Raw genomic sequence first — 21289 nt, 5'->3', positions numbered from 1 at the left:
ACTAATGCCGGCACGGTCCCGTATTCCACATTTATCATTGCCGTAGCCGTATCGTCCGTCGCGTTGTTGCCACAATTTGCTTTTTTCCTTCTGGATATGTGGCAACGCCGGTCCCAGCGCCCGAATACGTGCCCGTCGAGGGGACATATCGAGTAGCGCCATCTCTCGCAATATCGAGCAACTAATCTTGTAGTCTGCATGACTCTTGGCCATGATTTCTAACCCAGATGTATGTACCAAATTTTCAAAAACGCTTTTCTTTTCTCTTACGCTTCTAAATTCATTTCTAAAAGCCGCCTCATATTCGTTCATTCTGTCTTCATTCAAAAGTGCCTCACTTTTGTGCGTACAAGCTGTCAAACTTTTATATTAAGGAAATCATTTTACGAGGTTAGGTCAAAGCCTGTAAGAAAACTGTAAGTTAAAAATTTTTCTTTATTTTTTATATAAAATCAAGCACTTTTGAATGTATTTCAGTATGTATTTTTATCGTGGAGAAGGATTTTCCATTCTGTAAAACCAATAAAGAGTAAAGCGTTTACAAAAGAAGTCACTAGATTTCGGTATTACTAGCAACTCCAGGATCCCCTTAAATTCTTATTGTAGACCCCGCTTAAGGGTTAACAAAGGATATACGTGCCGACCGTTACAATAAATCTCTCTTTCTCTCACTCCCTTTGAAAGAAGAGAAGAAAACGAACGCGTACCTAACAAGCTGCGGTTGATGTTTGTCTCCTCTTTGCGTGACAAACAGCGTAAATTGAAAATATTTGTCAGCGATACTTCTCGATCACACAACAGCTCGAACTTTCTAGAATCAAGTTTGACGAGACAAACTTATGTTGAATTATTATTATCCTGTCAATTTACTATCCGATATAAAAATACTATTCTCCCGAGCTGCAGAAAATCACGTACTAAATATTGCAATTTGATCAGCATAAATATTGTATATACAAAGAAACATTAATAATAGCAAAAAAAACATTAACGATAAGAAAAACATTTTAAAAAAGAGCCCGACAGCAAGACTCGAACCAGCAATCTCGCGATTACAAAGCTGGCGCGCTGTCTACCACGCCACGCATTCAACTGAAAAATTGATGCGCTGCACAGGTACTAGAAGATACTAAACTTCAAATCGCTTTTTCTTGAAAACGCTCGAGAGGCGCATCGAATGGCTTGTTCCATAAAAGTTTCTTATCAAGCACTACACGTACGTACAGTTTCAGCCAAATCGATGACGTTGTCACGTGACCGTCTTCTTGTAAACAAAGTATCTGACTCGATTTTAATAAATTTTAAATATATTAAAACAATTCAGAATATAGACATGTATTTTTTTAATTGCTTAATTTCATATTATCCGATTGAAACATTTCTCCACAAAGAAACCAGCTGCTTTGAGATACGATTTTTCAATAATTCAACGACAAAATAGGATAAATTGAAGTAACAAACAGCTTCACACACACACACACACACACACACACGCATTTGCATCTCATATTCTTATATTTATAATATTATAAACTATGTAACAACAATTATATCACAGGAATACATCTTAAAGTACAACGTAAGCGAGACGTGAGATCTCGTTCACGTAACAAGGGGATTCGCTCGCGAATCAAAAACACTTTGGGAGAATCGCTGTAGCAGAGCTGCGTTCTTTCCTTCCCCTTCCTTCCTCAATCCGCGTACATGATTGGGCTGCTTGCGGGTTGTTTAGAAAAATTCTCCTACAATCGATATTCGTTGCAGGAACGGTTGAGCCTGACAGGATAACATGTGATAATTCCGCCTCGCTGTGACGTTAGTCGGATACAGATTGCCGCGTCTGATGTTCTCCAGCAGCGTCTGTGGCTCGAATCTCGTGCTCCTCGCGGAGCTGGGAGTCGTGTTGCGCATACCCCTTTGCTCCGCGACATCAGGAACCGAATATTGCCTGCCCGAGGACAAGATCGGGGTCTCGAAGCCGTCAGCGGTTTCGCTGTCGTCGGCCTTGTAGATCGTCGACGAGGGCGCGAGGACTTGCGCGGAGGGCAGTCGTGCGCTCTCGGCCGCACTATGATTGGATTTCTCCGTTTCCTGGGTCTCAGAGGTATCCTTTTCCTCAAGAGGATCCGTTGAGACAGCCTCGCTCTGCGACGTGGTGCTCTTTTGGTGAAGAACGTCTTTCCTCTTGCTCGCAATGCGACGCCTGATCTCGGACAGCTTTGCTATCGCGATCGGCAGCATCGCGTCCGGATGCCCCTCATCGCCTGCATTTCTCTTCTCGTAAGGGGAGTCATCCGACGATGAGGCAGCGTCCTCCGGTGTATTTTGTGTCGGTAGAAACCTCTTGAGCGCCGGCCGCTTGTCCGGGAAGATGTCACGCGCCGGTCGGCAGCAGTACAAGGCACCGGGGTCGATTGGGTGGGCTTCGGTGTTGAAGACGTAACCACCGGCGTCCACCACGCACTGGCCCCACTGAGTGTCGATTATCTCGCCTTCGCCGCCGGTGTTGTGGATGAAGTTGTCGGTGTCGAATAGCAGGTACAGGTACTTGGTGGTCTCCGCGAGGAAGAAAGACTCCATCCGGTCCGCCTTTCGGTGATCCCGCACGTCGTTGATGGTTGCGTAGCCACACGCCGTCTTGGCGCTGTGCTGCAGGCTCCTCAGAATGTCCACGCCCACCTGGATTAAGTAAGGATCCCGAGTCGCCCTGTAAAGATACATGACAGATTCGATGAGCTCGGGTCGCAGCGGGTAGCTCTCCCTGTTGGTGCCCGCTTCAGCTTGCGGTATATTGTAGAACTCGGGAGTGAACCCAAACTGCTTCCAGACGCGGTGGTAATTGTGCAGCGACTTCATCGCGTCCTCGATCTCGCCAAAGAGGCTCAACACGCCGGGCCAGTACGCGTCCAGGGACTGAAAGACTGGCAGGGTCACCTGACCCTTGGTCATGGAGACCCACAGGTGCCAGTCCTCCCGGCGAATGTATTTCTCTATAGCGCGTCTGTGCTCCTGGAATATCGAGGCCAACAACGGATCCTGGAACAGCAGCGTGCCCTTCGCCAGGTACTCGAAGTACGAGTCCACTCCGGCGCCTATGCCGGAGTCCTGCGCCGTCCAGTGGCCAGTGAGAACATCTATGTGATTGCCAACCAGGCCAATGTTGGATCTGTAGTAGTGCAGTGCCTTTACCGCGTTCATGGCCACCTCTTCGTACAGTGGATCACCAGTCAGTCTGGACAGAGTGCCAAATTCCAGTAGGAAAGTGCCGATACCGGCAGTACAGGTGATGCTAGTTTCGCCCTCCGGCACACCGTACTTCAGATTCACCGTGCCATACGGCATTCCCGTTGGTGTGTCGAACGCCGCGATCAGTCGCTTGGCCATATCCTCGGCAAGACGCAGCAACGGGCCGTTGCAGGGCCAGCCAGGTTCCAGCTTGACGCCGGCCCTGCGTGACAGCAGATGTGCACTCAACAGGCCGCCTACCACCCGGATGTTCGTCTCGAAGACGGACACGTTGATGTTCGCCTCGAAGCTGACCCGCGCGCCGATGATCTCGGCGACGCGACGGAACTCGGTGAAGTTGCCCATCACCGCGAGCGTGTCCAGGGCGTCGATCAGCGTCAGGGAGAAGCTGCCCCACGTGTCGAACCCGTCGCAGCTCAGCGAGCGCAGCTCGTCGTACGGATACGCGTGGGTCAGGTAGCCGGAATACGCGTAGTCGAACATGGACCGTACCTCCTCTCGCAGGACGATCAGCTCCTTCTTGCCGTACTCCCGAAGCCCGCTCGCGAGGATCAGAAAGCCCAGGATCGAGCTCGATCTGAGCAAAATCATTTTCGTTTCACCGTTACTCCGTGCAGTTCTCCGTCCGTTATTATCATCTTCTCGTCAACGTTACGCGAACCTGCAGCGGTCTTAACGACGCGTGGCTCATTACCAATTCTGGAACGGCCACGTATTCAAAACAATCTGGATGTCCACCGTGAGCGACACGCGCGAGACGCGAGTCACCTAACCTCTATCGTCAATCGTGCTTCGCTACGTACGTACCCGGTGTCGAGATACACGCGCGCGCGCGCGCGCGTGATGTAAATCTAATTTTCGGATCATACCCGGCTTGTTTCGACCGCAGCAACGGAAGAAAGACAATTATGTGATTATCGGGTGCTACGCGTAACGTTTAAAATGAATTTTGTTATTTGTAATTAATCGCAGTTGAACATAACCAATATTAAATGAACACTGGAATTTAATATAATAGTAATAGTAGGATTGTCATCATAAGAGTGTGATTGTACATGTTTGAATATTTTACTCGAATTTTATGGGATATTAAATTATTTCTATCCCTCTATAAATATAATATTTACTCGAATACGTAGCAAATATTTTGTACGCAACATGGACTTGAAAGTGTTACTGCAGAACAGCATTTCAACAAAGAAATGTATACAAGCTCTTCAATAAAAGTATTATTTTTATGTTTATTTCTAGTCTAAATGGAATAAATATGTACTTAATGTATTATTGTAGTGGAGAACAATCCTGAGGAGAGTGAGAAGAGTGAAGATGAATACTTTCAAAAGATATATCAACAATGGAAGGGCATAAAAGCTAAAAACGACGACTCCACTTATAAAGTCATACCAAAATTCTACTTCAAGGTATTATATTTTGTGCACTTTCATAGAATGTTAAGAAACTAGTGGATTTACTCATAAACTGTAACGTTACGTTTCAGCTGCCAAAGGAGGATGAGATCTTGCCACAAAAATTACGCGAGGAGACTCGTGCCTTGTTCCTGCAAAGACGTTCTCGACAACTGCTGGATAACAACGAACTGAAAGCACTGTGGGTGCTGTTAGACAAACATCACAGTCCACCCTTGTCGGGGGACGAACAGTTGATCAATTATGAGGACTTTAAGAAAGTGGGCAAGCTAGCAGGGACAAAATGCAGCCCGTATTTCACCGCAGTTGTCTTCGCCAAACTGCAGCAAGGTGATCCGCATGGCAGAATCAGTATCATGGCGTTGTTCAATTACGTTATGAGGAAAGTTTGGCTGCACCAGACGAGGATTGGTCTTTCGTTGTATGACGTTACGGGACAGGGATATTTGAGGGAATCGGTATGCATCGGTGTCTACAGATATATCTAAAGGCAGATATTCTGCTTTTATTATTTTATTATTTATTATTTATTTATCATTATTTTTTTATTTCACTGTTTTTCTATAAATATATTTGCAGGATCTAGAAAACTACATCTTGGAATTAATACCGACGTTGCCGCAGCTGGAAGGTCTCGAGAAATCGTTCCATTCGTTTTACGTGTGCACGGCGGTCAGAAAGTTTTTGTTTTTCCTGGATCCCCTTCGGACGGGACGGGTGCGTATCCAGGATATCCTCGCGTGTAGCTTTCTCGATGATCTCTTGGAGCTGAGAGACGAAGACTTGCCAAAGGACTTGCAAGAAGCGAACTGGTTCTCCGCACCTTCGGCGCTTAAGGTGTATGGGCAGTACCTTAATCTCGACAGAGATCACAACGGAATGCTAAACAAAGAGGAGCTCGCTGGGTAATATAAAGAGTATTTTATTATCGTGTATAATTTTATTAACAATATTACAATTAAACTAATCATATCGTTATTTTACTGATAAAGATACGGCACTGGTACCCTGACTGGCGTCTTTCTTGAACGGGTGTTTCAAGAATGCTTGACGTACGAGGGGGAAATGGACTACAAGACGTATTTAGATTTCGTTTTGGCGTTGGAAAATCGACACGAGCCTCAGAGCCTTCATTATCTCTTCCGCATTCTCGACATCAATAATCGCGGTTACTTGGATACTTTTTGTCTCAATTATTTCTTCAGGGTACTTGATATTTCCCTTCTTAAGATTTAAAAAATTTTGTTTTTTAAGATTTCAAAATTTTCTGATAGTTGCCAATCAAAAAATGTTGTTTCGCAGGCTATACAGGAGCAGATGACGATGCACGGCCAGGAACCGGTTAGTTTCGAGGACGTTAAAGACGAAATATTTGATATGGTGAAGCCGGCGGATCCGTGTAAAATTACGCTGCAGGATTTACTATCCTGGTAGGAAGGTTTAACAACTATGCATAGTGATGATAGAAAAGTAAATTTATCATTAGCTAAATTAAATTAATATTTTGACAGTGGACAAGGTGACACAATGGTCAGTATTTTAATCGAGTTCCACGGCTTTTGGGCGTACGAAAATCGGGAAGCCATGGCAGCTGATACTGGCGATGAATCATCTCATGTATGACGCATTACCACAAAATATGAGATAAATATTCCCGGGAAAGGATGACCATCCGTTGGCCAATGAATCGGAGAATTGTATCATACTCAGTGTGTTAAGGTGATCCTGGAGTGAACTAGTGAACGGATGGTCGAAATTTTCTGCGTATAAATTGCCAAATTTTTGTAAAAAGCATTTAAACTAATTTTTGTGCAAATGGCAACACTGTTTCACTAGTCACTCCAGCACCCCCTTAATGGGTAAGATATAATGGACTGTAAAGGTATAATTGTTTCGTTGAAGGTATAATAGGTTGAATAGATATAATAATAGTGTTCTCAGCCTCTCTCTTGAAAGAGTATATTTTGAGAAGTCCGATTTGACGAAAGAGAGACTGCAAAATATACTTAGATTTATATGAAAACTTTCATTTGAAATATTAACGTTCCATGCATTTATTGTGACGCCGTGAGTGTGATTGTCGTGTTTCGTTTTGTAATCGATATAATTTTTATACATAATTTATTTAGATTTGATGATTATAATTGATAAATCATCGCGCAACCGATAACCATAAATTTTGTATATGATATTAATAAATCATAGTTTTGATATTGTAATATCTGATATATTATTATTAGTTATATTAGACAATTAGACAATCATTTCACATTGGAATTATTTTTATCCTTTAATTCGTTTAATTAATAAAGTAAATCAATATTTATTAATTTTAAACAAATACATATTTTCAGTAATTATTTTCTGTTTTATATAAATACTTCCTTGTACTTTTTTTTGTGTCATGCTATATATTTATATTCCTCCTGCTCTTCTTATATTAAGAGCAAGTTTAATTAAAAAGATTGCAACAAGAAAAAGAAAGATAAAAAGAAATAAGTTTTTATTCTATGTGAATTCTTAACACGTTTCCTGCGTTTCGCCGCGTGCATAATTTTTTATACACACTGGAACTCATTTTCAAGTTAAGTGATATTTTTATCATTAGTAGATAAAATGCAAGAAAATAATTGTTGATATCACTAGTACATGCTCTATAATGTTTATTAAGAGGGCATTTTATCTTGTAAGCTTCATAAAAACGATTTTTTTTTATTTGCATTGTCTTAAAAAATAAAATCGTAAAACTGTTTTGAACGTTGTCGCATTGAAATATTCCGAAAAAATTGATTGAATTATACGAATTTGACCTGAGCGACACACAGGTAGCAATAACGCTCGACAATGGCAGTCGGCCAGCCGGTTGTTCATTGTTCGAATCCGTTTGTTATACTGTTAGATGTATATACTGTTAGATTTATAACTGAACTTTATTTTGAAGCTTGTTATTGATTGGGAACCTTTTAAAAGCTGTCATATATATAAGTAATCCGTGAAAGAGGAATGTGAAAGCTGAAGTTAAATTTAGACGAACAAAATTCGTCCTTGAGCTCGAAGGACAGAAAAGTAAGAGCGACATATGCACTGCAAAAATGAATTAGAAAGGCCAAAGTAGACACAACTGGTGCAATAAACTGAAAAATGGCCGAGAAAGCTATATTTATGGGTGCGATCATAAATACCGAGAAAACAAATGGAAATGGTGTCGCACCAAGGTAGAGAGAAAATTTGCTGATTACATCTTCCACCTTTCAACGCAAAAGTTTTGGAGCTGACAACAAAGCGTTATAGAGACTTAATAAATAATTTTTGAGAGAAAAGATTGACAAATATATATACAAAGTTTCAAATCAGAGTTACGTTTTTTTCAGAAAAATTCTCGTTCAGCAGAAAAAGCTATTTTGCAACAATTACAAAGCAGCTTTCTCTGCTGAACGGAGCCATTAATAAACAATTTGAATTTTTAAAGTCGTTCCGTACAATAGGAAGCAGGCTTACCAGATGGGCTTTTTCACACATGCGCAGTAAATACGACATCAATGAAGTATCCATTAGGACCACTTCGACCAAAGTCCAGTTAATTTAATCGTCGATTAACTCACTCTTCGTCTCTTTCTAAGGCAGATAGTTAGAAAAGGACGAAGAGTGAGTTAAACTACGGTTAAAGTTAAATGGCATTGGTAGAAGCGGGCCTTAGAAGCATAAAAAGGGCTTCGTGAATAAATAAAATATAAATTGTTTTTAAATTTATGGAATTTAATTAATTTGAAGAATGTAAAATATATATTTATAAGAACAAATAAATACATAAGAAGTATGATAATTTTGCAACATCCAATAGTCTTTTGGCAACATAGAACACTCAATTTTCTATAGCATGAGGAGCCAACCATCCGATATGCTACGGCACTGCATCAGCGCTTGTATCGCCGCGCATGCGCGAAGAAAGCGCTCCATCTGGCACGAACCATCTGATAGGAAGCAGGGAATCTCTCGCGGACCAATCGCACGTCGCGATTTCAAACTGCAAGATGGAACTGGGGGGGTCGCAACAGTGGCGTAACCTCATCTCGCAGCGATAGAAAATAAAAAATCGAACGTGTTTTCTCTCTTCTTTGAAACTGTCCGTTCGTCGTCGGTGCAAATTCCCTTTTAGTTACGTCAGTTATTATCTTTCTCTTTTGAAAAACTCGAGACGAATCGTGTCTTCGTTTCGCCTCGGCTCGGGGGAAGAAGCGGTGGCTGCGCCACTGCGCCTGCAGCCACGCTCAGCGTCCTGCGTCGTTGACAATTGTCTCGTTGTGCGTTGCGTCTCATTCCTCATTCTTGGTACGAGAGTCGACAAGGTGGGAGCTCCCTCGTAATTTCCTCGGTGACTCGGGACTCTCAGGTTTGATACTATTTTCCTGACAAATACATTTCGTACACGCGTGCATCCCTCTCGAAAATAATATCGTTGACCGTACGTTTCGTTCCGTTTTTTTCGGTTTTGTTCTGCCATGCATGAGAGTACGTTCACTTCGAGTCTGTTCTCTGCACTGGGATTAATTTAATTTAAGCAATAATTGACGAGTGTAAGAGTGCAATTGCGTGCTACAAAGGACGCTGAGGTGCAGAAACAACGCGTCATTTATAAGCTTTTTTTTCAATTTTATACTTGAAGGTTATCATTCTTTCGATGGTAAATAGTCGAGTTTTAAATGACAAGTGTGCCACGACGTGTAAGCGTGTAAGTGAAATATATAACGTTGCACAATTTTCTTCAATGCTACGAGGAAGGATAGACGTGGAATCTCGATATTTATCTCGTTTACTTTTTTCTTGTTTTCGGACTATCGTTCAAGCGTGCATTTTAATGCTTAGTGTCCTTGCACCGCGGACCTAGGATGGCGTTCATAGTCGATTCTTATAACGAGAAGTATACCTTTTAGATGCTAATACAGCCAATCTGATTGGCTAACGAAATCTTAAATAATATTTAACGAGCCTGATGTAAGAACAGATTATGAATACCGGTTCTAGTGCAGCCAGTACAATGAACTGTTGCACTCAGTTTCACTGCACTGCCGTAAGGAAAACAGCGGCATTTACACTCGATCTACTACGACGAACGCTTTAGTGTACATACACTTCTCGCACCAGTGCAGTTAGTTCAATCGTAGAGAACAAGCCTCGTGCAAGTGCGTCGATTGCATAAACAAACTTATATTTTTAAAAAAGAATCATTTGAACGAATTTAAATTTCTCGATTCAAGCGTTTAAATTATTTGTATTCGATCAAAACGCATGCGTTATTTGCACGCATGCGTTCGTTTGAGACATCGCCGCGAAGAGTCGTTGAGTCGCGAATTGTCACTTTCCACCCGCTCTTATCCCTTCCTCCTCGCTCTCCTTCTCCCTCTTCCTGCTCCGCCTCCCCTCCCGTCGATCAGTATGGCGCTCGTGTTCAAATTCAACGGTCGAAACGGAGGACGCTTCGCTCTCGACAGGGCGTGAGGCTCGCGTTTCATTCATTTCTCGTTGTTTCAAAGGTGTCGAGGTGGGTGTTCGTTGTGCGCGATCGGCAGTGCGAGTCCGTCAAGGAATCCTAGCAGAAGCTCGAAAGTTGACAAGTTCAAGCGAAACGTCGAACAATGGAGCCCTTCGTCCAGGTAGTACTTTTTTTTCTCTCTTTTTCTGTTCAGGCGAAGCGCTCGCGTATTCTGCGACGTAATTGCGACTCGCAGATTGGAACGTGTCTCGCTATCGATTTGGAGTTTGTTATTATGTTTGTTATTATTTTTATTCTTATTTTTCCCACGTGAGATTTTTTTATCATTATGTAGAGAAAAGAGGAAATGTAGGTATGCATGTGTAGGTGTGTATGTGAATATGTGTGCATGTTATGAGAGGCAGAGATAAAGAGAGAAATATGATGCTTTAACGATGCTTTGGAGGAGATCATATTGCTAGTGATTGTAATTATTATCGGCGTATGCTCTTCTTTTTTAAATGCGTTTAAACAAAAGACTGAATAAAACAAAATATCATTGTGGTAAAATTAACAGAATTATATTTTTATAATTTAAATCAACTAATATGGATTACATATAAAATCTATATAGTATATTCTACAAAAGTTGTGATATCAGAAAGTAGCGCCAATACAATATAAGAATATTAAAAATATAAGTATAAAATTTTTTAAAGAACAAAAAACTTGGCGCTGCTAGATTAACTAATAATATAAATTTATAAAAACCGAAGGTATAGTATATATATATATATTATTATGTATCTCATATAATATAATATGATCTTGCAATAAAATTATAGAATTGTGTTAGTTATATTATTAATATTTACGTTTTATCGGATGTAAGGAATTGACATTGTTATTTCATTTTGAAATCCAGCAGCACCAAGTTTTTTGTTCTTTAAAAACTTTTATACTTATATTTTTAAAATATATCTTTTATCGAAACTGTTTTTTATTTAATTTTTATTTACTATACATAGTATATAATATAAATTTATATATTATACTATACAATAATATACTATAGTAAAATATTCTTATATTGTATTGGCGCAACTTTCTGATATCACAACTTTTGTAGAATATATTATACAATAATATACTATAGTAAAATATTCTTTTCTTGTATTGGCGCAACTTTCTGATATCATTTTTTGTAAATATCCATAACCAAGAATCGCGTGTACTTGGCGCCCTTTTTATATCTTTTTTTTAAAAAAGGTAAGTTTGTATGGATATCACAACTTTTGTAGTATACATACACCTTTTTTAAACATATACATTACAAAGTAACTTCCAAAAACGAATGTGATTAATTATCCGAAATCTTTCTACATCACGTCGAAAGTGTTTTGTATCAAATTTAGCAGCAGCTTCTAATTTTCGGAAAAGATCGTGAACATATCTATAGTAGTAAGAGAAATAATGTGTGAAATATAGTCATACGTTATATCTAACCTCCGAACACACGTGGATCACTCACAAACCTTTTTAATCACACTTTATACACAAAATCATTGAACTACACACGCGCACGCACGCATGTTAGTAAGACAGAGAGAGCGATACCATATACATACGTTTTCCATGTCCAAGCTTAATCGCTTACGAGAAAGTCTTAACCGTAAACGCCATCTAGTACTAAAAGGTGAATTGTACGTTTTCCGTGATCAAGACGACGACGACGATTAAGAGAGTTTCTTAATACAAATTTTCACGATGTGGACTTTGCATCATAATATCTGCCTTCCCCGGGTATGTAGAGAAGAATAAAAACACTTTCATTATATAATTCAAGTACGCAGAAGCGATTGAGCCTGTTCTTAACTCGATCGATCCACGCGTTACTAAGAATCCGAAAATCTCGGCTATCTCAACTAGTCGTCTCGCGTAAAATATCCACGGTCCGTCTCTCGCTGCCGCTACGTGCGCATTTTGCGCTGCGCGTGAACTTGGCGCGAGACACTACCGTGTCTCTCGATATATGTAAAAGATTATTATAAAAGAATGTTACAAAGTTATCTTTAAATATATCTTATGTATTACTATTTCTATATTATATTGTATTATGTGCATTTATATATTTACATACTATTATATAATATCGTATTATGTTGTGTCGAGAAACAGCGCATGTTGGAACGCGCTAAAGTAAGGAGAGAAAAACTAGATGTACAATTAACAAATGCAGGACATGATGTAAACCGACGACGTAGCCCTTTGAGGGATGCAAATGCTCTGCTGCAACAAGCCACAGGTAATTTTTCTATATATATATTTTTTTGAAATTTAATACTCAATTATATATCTTATATATAATTATATATATTATATCATTTATATTTTATAATACAATATAATTTATAAAAATAATATAAATTTTATAATATAATATATAATTTATTAGTGTATAGATATAATAATATAAATCGCAAAATAAGTTACAGAATTGTCAGTTTAATATGATTCTTGTATTAAAAAGAGATCTTTTATTATGCATATTGTATTCACATATTATCTAGCAGCAGCAGTGGCAAGTCCACCTAAATCACCAGTTAAAGTAACCAGAGGCAATACACCTCCCGTTAAATCTCCCCGCAAATCGCCTGTGTTTAAGAGCCTGGCGTCTGAGACTAATGTGACTAATGAGCTCAACAAGGAGAACAGCGAAGAATTTGCGGCCTGTAACGCGCGCTCCAAGCTGCAGAGACTTGGAAAACTATATTCCGGTAAGACGTTGAATAATATGTACACACGAATTGCACACATGTATCATCGGATTAACAGCTTTCGTTTCTCTCAGATGAGCAATAGATTAGATGCTTGAATCTCTTTCTTGAACTCTTGAACCCTACCATCCAGTTACCTCCTCCCACACACTCTATCTATATAACACGCGAGTTATTTGAAACTTGTTTCTAACACTAGTACATCACGCGTTTGTCTCGTGTGCATACGTGTATGCATGATGCTTTCTCTTTCTCTCTTTACAGCTTCATTGAGAAGTATAATTTTTTTCAAAGATTTATTTGAAGAATAAAATCTTATGAAACAAAAATGTTTTTGAAAGAATTTTGATTTTAATAAATGATTTATTATTATTAGGAATATATTTTATATTCGAGCGATAATTGATATACTTTTTCTCTTACAGACGACAGTAATTACGGATTAAGTTCTCCTATACACAGAACTGAGGAAAAATTCAGTGCAGAGGAAGATAATGTGGGCCACGCCAAGCCGGTAAGAAGAGGCGCTCGACTCGACCGATTAGCCGCTTTAGCTTCGACAATCAATAATTGGGAAGATGATCTGTCTCATCCATCGTTAAATAATGCAAAGGTATATTTATTTATAATATTTATTTTGTAGGTATTATACAAGGTGGGGCAATAACTATTACCACCTTAAATATCTTCTAATTTATAAGGTCCAGAGGAAAATTTATGTAATCAACATTGTACGGTACGAAGGGGGCTAACATATGGCGATAATAATTTTTGTCCTGGTGGAGGCGCTTCGAAGATATCAAGGTCAACTTCATTTTTTTTAATAGGTTCGGTATGTTTTTTTTCCATAATTTTATAGAGGAGCTTAAAACAAGTACGGAACTCATGACACAAAATTATTGAACAAGATTAAATGTAAACGAAAACGATAAAAAATACATTTTTATATTAAATGAAATTTACGTTTAAAAGATGTACGAAATGACGCTTTATCAGTAATATGTTTTGTCGGAATGTTTTGATTTTGACATTCCTCATAAATGAGGATCAACTTGTTCTTCAAACGGATACATCGATGAAAATAAATAGTAACGTAAACTTATTTCAATGAAAACAAAGACCCTTTGAAGGCCATCTTAATAAGTTCACAGGATAAGATAAACATAAAAAGTAGTATCGATAGATAAGTCAATCGTGCAAGATGTATTCATTTGAAGAACAAGTCGACATGATGGAGAATGATCTCATTTATGGAGAATGTCAAAAAATTCAGTGAGAGTGCAAAATTTATACGCTGAACGATATCCTAATCGCACTCAGCCTTCGCGTTGAACATTTAAAATCCTATTTATTTTCATCGATGTATCCGTTTGAAGAACAAGTTGATCCTCATTTATGAGGAATGTCAAAATCAAAACATTCCGACAAAACATATTATTGATAAAGCGTCATTTCGTACATCTTTTAAACGTAAATTTCATTTAATATAAAAATGTATTTTTTATCGTTTTCATTTACATTTAATCTTGTTCAATAATTTTGTGTCATGAGTTCTGTACTTGTTTTAAGCTCCTCTATAAAATTATGGAAAAAAACATACCGAACCTATTAAAAAAAATGAAGTTGACCTTGATATCTTTGAAGCGCCTCCACCAGGACAAAAATTATTATCGCCATATGTTAGCCCCCTTCGTACCGTATAATTTTGATTACATAAATTTTCCTCTAGACCTTATAAATTAGAAGATATTTAAGGTGGTAATAGTTATTGCCCCACCCTGTATACAAATATGTAGGATAATCAAACGATATCTGATTGTAACAATTATTCTGTAGGCCAAATCGCCAGAGAGCAAAGCAGAAAGGATACAAGCAAAATTTAATGAACAAGTTAAAGCTGCGTCGGAGCCACAGCCGAGCACGAGTCGGGATAGCAGATGGATTGATAATCAGAAAAAGCAGAAAGATCCAAGTCCAGCTAGACATTTAAAGTGGGATAAGAACGTGTTGGACAGCCTGGTAAGACATTTTCATTCTTAAAGATTAAAAAACATCTTTTTCATTAATTCATATATTTTCATTATTTAAATATTTAAACATATTGTGCATATACCTATATGTAAATTCATATAATTCTGTACTTCTGTATCGCTTTCTCTCTCTTCTTGAAAAAAGTGGCGATTGAGAAAGCACGTCTGGATAGCTAAAAACGATATTTACAGGAGGCCCAAGGCTTCAGCCGCACGAAAAGCAATTCTCGCCTTGTGTATGACTATAAGCATTGTTCTCAGGAATCAAACGCGGCTGCAAGTCGTTTGTCGCCTAACAAGTTCACAAGGCAGGCGGAAGGAAAGAGGCAAGTGTCGCCTAGCAAATCCGTCGAGTCACCGAAAGGCAAAAAAATCGGAGATAACGCGTCCGGGAGTCCGACCAGCTCCTCGAAAAGTAGTGACAGTAAATGTTCCAGCACTCCTGAGAGAGTTACCAAAAGCGCGAATACCACTAGCAGCTCTCGATTACCATCGAGAACTGGGTTTAACGGTTCGCCAAAGACTTTGGTCCAACCTTCAGGTTCAGTGTTGAGCAAGGCGTCGATGTTCGAGGCGAAGAACGCGGACACGAAGGTGAAGGATCCCGCTCAGACGTCGCTCGCCGAGAGAATGGCGTTCTTCGAACGAAACAAGGGGCAAGCACCCTTGATACCGAAGGCCCCGCTCACGATGTCGATACCACCGAAAAAGTTGCAGGAGAAGGACAACGCGCACCCAGGTACGCGTGGCGTTTAATTGCAGGAATATTTTTAATAATTTATTTATATAATTTCATGTTCTTAAATATTTTATTCCGCCTGTTCGTTGACGAATCGAACATTCGACGATAATTTCTACAATTTTCAGACTCATCTCCGCTGAACAATCGAAACGTCGAAGCTGCGAGCAAGACGGTTGTCGAGCAACGTGCAATATTCGAGCAAGGCAACAACCGAAACAAAGTCGAGGAAATGGAGAATCACATTTTGCAAGCCACTGGTGCCGAGAGACAGCGCGAATTGGACATGTTGCGCGCACGCTTCAACGTCAATAAGGATATCGCCCGCGCTGCCGCTGGATCCTGCGTCCGAACGAGCGAGAGTAGCGAAGGGGGTGGCAAATCGGCCTCACCGAAAAGCTCGCTCGTCTGTCCGGTGAAGCCGACACCCGCTCCGGTAAGAATAAATAATTGTATAACGTGCGGCAAGCGCATTGTCATTGCGCATGATGATTACTAGATATTGTATTTATTAAATGGATTTATAGGATAATGTTGCTCCACCGCCGCCACCTCCGCCGCTACCACAACCTGAAATCATATCTTATCACGCGAAAACTTCAACGAAGAGACAAGGTACGGAAAAAAGTAATTTTCTGCACGTTTCTCCTATTGTAATAAATAATCAGTAATAAATAATAAAAAATATATACGTTATATGCAGTTGTTGGAAGTCCACCCAAGCTTCCGCGCTCGAAGACGTCCGACATCAAGCGTATTCGCGTGTGTGCTCCGAAACCAGGATCTCTCTATCCCAATCTATCCGAGATCGAAGTCACAGAGAGCGAAAGTGATACCGAATACACCGTGGGCAGTACCGAAGCTGTGACGGCGACTCTAGACGAGAGAAGTGATACTGAAACGGGCACCGAGGCCGAATACTACGTTCAGGTAAAATAAATCCCTTAAATGGCCAAGCGTGTACGTGCGTGTAAAGAATAATTTATATCTTTTTTTCATATTATATTCTTAATCCGCTTTAGGACGAAACCGATGACGAAACTGAAAGTGAATGGGAGAATATTCAGAATGTATGTATTGGACGCACAAGTCTGGGACGCGTTATCATGCACGAGTTAAATGAACGCTCGCTGTTCAACAAGAAGGTATTAAAAATTTTTTAAATATTAAAAACTTTTATTATTAAAAAATTGATATTGTAATAAATAGATTAAATTCATATCCTTCGTTGTTACGTGATTACACAGAGGTCCATAGAGCCAGATCCAGACAGCTCCACGACGACGGACATCTCGGTACTTGACGAGATGGATCAGTTCTTGGACGACTGTCTCGAGATGCAGGAAGAGACTGACGTGAGGGAGGAAGGCCCGACTCCACCGAAAGTGAACAAGAGCGGCAAAAGTCCAATGGCGGCGTACAACTTCAAGTACAATTAATTTACATATTTATTGTTAAATTAAAAAAAATCTATTTCACAAAAATTTGTTCTTTTCCCAACGGCCTAATTTTTACTTATTAATTAAAATTAATTTTAAAAATCCTGTTCAGAAAATTTGTTCCTTCTCCAATGGCATAATTTTTACTCTCGTTTCAAGGTCGCCTTTAAAAATGACCTCTCCTTCGAAGAAAACCGAGAGGATCCCTTACGTGGAGAGCAGCGGCCGCCACGTTCCTCTGCTGCGAACAGTTAGCTCGTACAGGCGTCAGCAATCTGAGGTAAGTTGCTCGATAAAATTTGACATTCATGATGAAAAAAAATGTACAACGTTGTTACGTAATGTCCAGTTGAAGGCGCGTTCAACCGCACGACCCGCGACGGGAGCGGATCCTTCTTTCAGCGAACAGAAGCCAACTCGCGAAAACGAGACGATACTTGTTGAATCGAAGGTAAGACTATTGCTGGACGAAGTTTGTACGCAACAAAAGAAGATTGAGGGAGCCAGCAAAGCACTGAATTTGTGTCATTCCACCGTCGAGTTCAACGGCTCTAGCGAACACGTCGGTGGAGAGTGGGCTCTGCTTGTCGCCAGTAAGTTTCCATTTTTATATCCGAGTTTTGTTACATCGAATGTTAATCAACTTTAGTAGGCTCTGCTTTAATATGCAGAACTGTTAAATATTGCAAAACGTGGAGACACCATTTTGTTGTTTTTTTTGCTTGTAGCTCATAAACGCCAAGCTGCGTTGAATGAAGTGCAGAGGCTGAAGCGGGAAGGCACGTTGCGACCCGTGAAGGCGGGCTCATCGGAGGTGCAGGGAAGCGGGTCTTTAACCATTTCGGCTATCACGTTGCCACTCAAGCAAGAATATTTCCGGAACATGGGCATCAGTAAGTGTAAAGTGATAAGATAAATTATGTTATCTTTATATAGTATGAAATAATAAATATATGTAATATAAATAATTGTTGCAGACACCTATCTTCACTCTGTCTGCTTGATGTACTACTTGGGCGAGGTAGTTGCCACGCAAGCGGCCACCGCCGAACCCGGCGACTCGTGCATCCGCTTTACCTCGACGCTGAAACTCGACGATCTACACAGCGATTTCAAGATCGACGTTGAAGTATACTGTCTCGAAACACAACCGAAGTATCTGCCTCACGAAAAGAAATATCACATCAATCACAACGGTGCAAAAGTAAGATATTTCCTTGTCCCTTTAACTTGATACGACATACGGGAGAAATATAAGGAGGATTGGATGTTTAATTTTCATTTACAGGCGGTGAATAAGACGCCGAAAAAGAAGAACCAGTTCGTGATGCCCGAGATACAGAGCCCAGCCGGACCGAACGTCATCAGGTCGCCTGCCTTTCAACTGTGCGGCTCCACTGCGATTACTCTCAACGACATTAATCGCGAGCAATTCACGCTACGTGGGGTACGCACATGGAAGTTTTCAGTATGGCAGCAATTTTCAATTCTCAACTTGACACTAGATTAACGCTAGATTTACGGACATTGCTTGTATTTCTATTTTATATTAACGGATACTTTAAAATTCGGTTTTCGATTTCTCGTAAAAAGATAATATAAAATACTTTTGATTTCCGAAGCAAAAATTCTCAATTCGTTATATCGACGGCAATTCCGTAAATCTAATGTTGAGCATCAACGTTATCTTATTCTATCAATCTTAACTATTCTATATTCAACAATTAAATTTCTTTATAATATTTAAGAAGCGTATCTTTCGTTTGCATGATTGATTGGTTCATCTGCTTCGCAAGAAAACAACTGATCGTAAAACGTAGATCTTTGGCAAATACAGATAGACGGGCTAGCTTGAGTACGTCAGATCGTACGTATGGTTATCTACTGCACGTACACTTTTCACTTAGATCTCACCGTATACGCCGTTGGAAGGACACCTGCGAATGCGCATGTCTCAGAAGCTCGCGGTATCGGTGGAGCATCGTGGATTTCTGACCATCTTCGAGGACATCTCGAAGTTGGGCTTCTGGCATCGCAGATGGTGCGTGCTCAGAGACGCCAAACTGTATTACTGGGTGCACCCTGAGGACGAACACGAGAAGAACCCAGTGGGACATCTCGACTTGGAAGGTAATATCGTCCGAATCGTCTTTCCTTGCCAATAATTGTCGCGCGTTCGATCACTTTCAGTCTCGACAGTCTCGAACGTAGCTACTTTTGCAAGTAATAAAATACGCTGTGTATTTATGTGCGCAGGTGTATTTACGAAGAACGTACAATTCGTAAATCGGGAGAAATGTGCTCGACCATTCACATTTCTGCTCGAGACAACGAGAGCTGCACAGCCAGGGGACGCTGATGGGCTCATCGTGAAGACGAATGGAATTCAAACGACAATAGAGTACGTATCGTCGCTTCTCTGTTGCTGCATTATGTAGAGCAGGGATACGCAACTGGCGGCCCGCGACGTCCAAGCTTGACCCGCAGAAAAAATAAATAAAAACAAAAACAATATATATAAATTAAATTTTATAAATTAAACTTAGAATAAATATTTTATTTATTTATTAATACAATGTAAAATATTAAAGAGAAAAAAATCTAGCTACTGCGGCCCGCGGTAATCACAAATTTTACATTTGGCCCGCCAAAAATCTAGTTGAGTGTCCCTGATGTAGAGCATAAAATATCTACGTAAAATATCTGAATACCTAATACATAATAAATACCTAAAGTATCTGAAAAAATGCTGTATCCCTGCAGGCACTTCTTGTTAGCCGACACGAGGGAGGAAGGACTGCAGTGGATGTCGAAATTCAATAAAACTTTGAGCTTGATTAGAGCGTGGGGACCGTTCAGGGATCCGGCTTAGAAAGTTGAGCTCGTTAATCTCGGGTAACGTATTAAGCTACGTTCTGGTTGACACAACGCAGGAAACACGCATCGCGTCGTCCGTATGTCGTCTGACGTAACGCAGGCTAAAATGTTTCATTTAACACGTAACATTGAAAATAGAAGTCTAACTCGCTAAAAGATCATGTCGGCACACTACTCTCGTCTAAGTGTCAGTAGAAAAATAATCTCACCTGTTTACCCACGTGTGAGAAAGTATGGAAAGTGTGGAATTTCGCGTGTTCAAACAAAACTCGAATTTTCAATTCGCGATTTCAATTTCACATGAGTTGCACGTAATGATGAATTTATCTTAACAATTCATGTGTTTCATTTGATATGATTTGATTAATTGTTTATGGATTGTTTAATCTGGAATAAAAGTGATTAATAGCGTTTATTATACTGAAGGAAGACTTGGTATAATTTTGTTAGTACTATAATTGTATTATTACAATGTAATAGTGAGGATGATTAAACGGTAGTTGATACGATTATTTGCAATTGCAAATGATCGGTTTAATGGTATTACGTTTTCTTCGAGGCGCGTTTGATCGCGCTGAAAGCTTTCCGAGCGTTTGTTTACGCAGATTCACACACCGAGTAATTATACGTATATTTTATAATATTAGACATTATTTAGATACATAAATAAAGATATTAAAGAGATTGTAAATAGAAAAATTATAAGAAATCAATTTTTAACATGAGTATATTGAGATATTTATATGTGTAAAGTTACGTACACATTAATGTATAACTAATTATATATTAACCTGATCTTGATAATCGCGTTATTGTACTCGCGCTAATCCATAGTTTTGCAGCGTAGGTTCTTATGTGACAGAACCTTTTGTACCGAATTAAATGGCTGCTTTTACAACACGAAAAGCGTCTTCTATCCCTAAACGTTTCCCAGAGCACTTTCCAAAAATTCCATTCTTGTAATTGCCATGGACATAATTATATTTCAGAAGCTTTGTAACGTATATTTTTGAAGCTAAAAGAATTCATTGATTGTTATACAGTGAATGTAGGTGAGCAATTGTAGCGATACGGAAGAATCAACAATTTTGCTCGCTGCAGTCAAATATTTAGAATAAGGTGCTTGACCCTAGCTTCCCACACTGGGGTACAGGCTACCCCACGTCAAACATTTAATTAAAAATATAAGAAAAATTCAACTTTAATTTTAAGTCGCTTATTTTCCATCGATGCGCCACACGCATCAAGAAATATGCCTAGGAAAATTTGAAAAAGAAAGTAGTT

At 39.7% G+C, this 21289-nt stretch overlaps 2 protein-coding genes across 2 annotated transcripts; one reads left to right on the top strand and one right to left on the bottom strand.

Moving 5' to 3' along the window:
* Positions 1-1322: 1322 nt before the first annotated feature.
* Positions 1323-4012, bottom strand: LOC105286737 (ER degradation-enhancing alpha-mannosidase-like protein 2). The gene has a single exon (XM_011351895.3). It carries the CDS (start codon positions 3835-3837, stop codon positions 1729-1731), a length of 2109 nt encoding a protein of 702 aa, XP_011350197.1. The 5' UTR covers positions 3838-4012; the 3' UTR covers positions 1323-1728.
* A 43-nt stretch (positions 4013-4055) lies between these two features.
* Positions 4056-20908, top strand: LOC105286732 (anillin). Its single transcript, XM_026972313.1, has 25 exons — positions 4056-4450; positions 4537-4667; positions 4745-5131; positions 5253-5578; positions 5666-5879; positions 5976-6103; positions 6185-6290; positions 9660-9665; positions 12809-12920; positions 13346-13533; positions 14757-14939; positions 15143-15689; positions 15818-16125; positions 16217-16304; positions 16393-16619; positions 16712-16834; positions 16937-17118; positions 17288-17408; positions 17478-17721; positions 17857-18021; positions 18106-18332; positions 18417-18575; positions 19036-19258; positions 19385-19529; positions 19892-20908. The coding sequence occupies exons 1-25, from the start codon at positions 4405-4407 to the stop codon at positions 19998-20000; spliced, it is 4695 nt and encodes a 1564-aa protein (XP_026828114.1). The 5' UTR covers positions 4056-4404; the 3' UTR covers positions 20001-20908.
* The last annotated feature ends 381 nt before the right edge of the window (positions 20909-21289 follow it).

The sequence above is a fragment of the Ooceraea biroi genome, chromosome 1 (genome assembly GCF_003672135.1).
Source record: "Ooceraea biroi isolate clonal line C1 chromosome 1, Obir_v5.4, whole genome shotgun sequence".
Lineage (NCBI taxonomy): Eukaryota > Metazoa > Arthropoda > Insecta > Hymenoptera > Formicidae > Ooceraea > Ooceraea biroi.
This window is presented reverse-complemented; position numbering and strand designations above follow the sequence as displayed.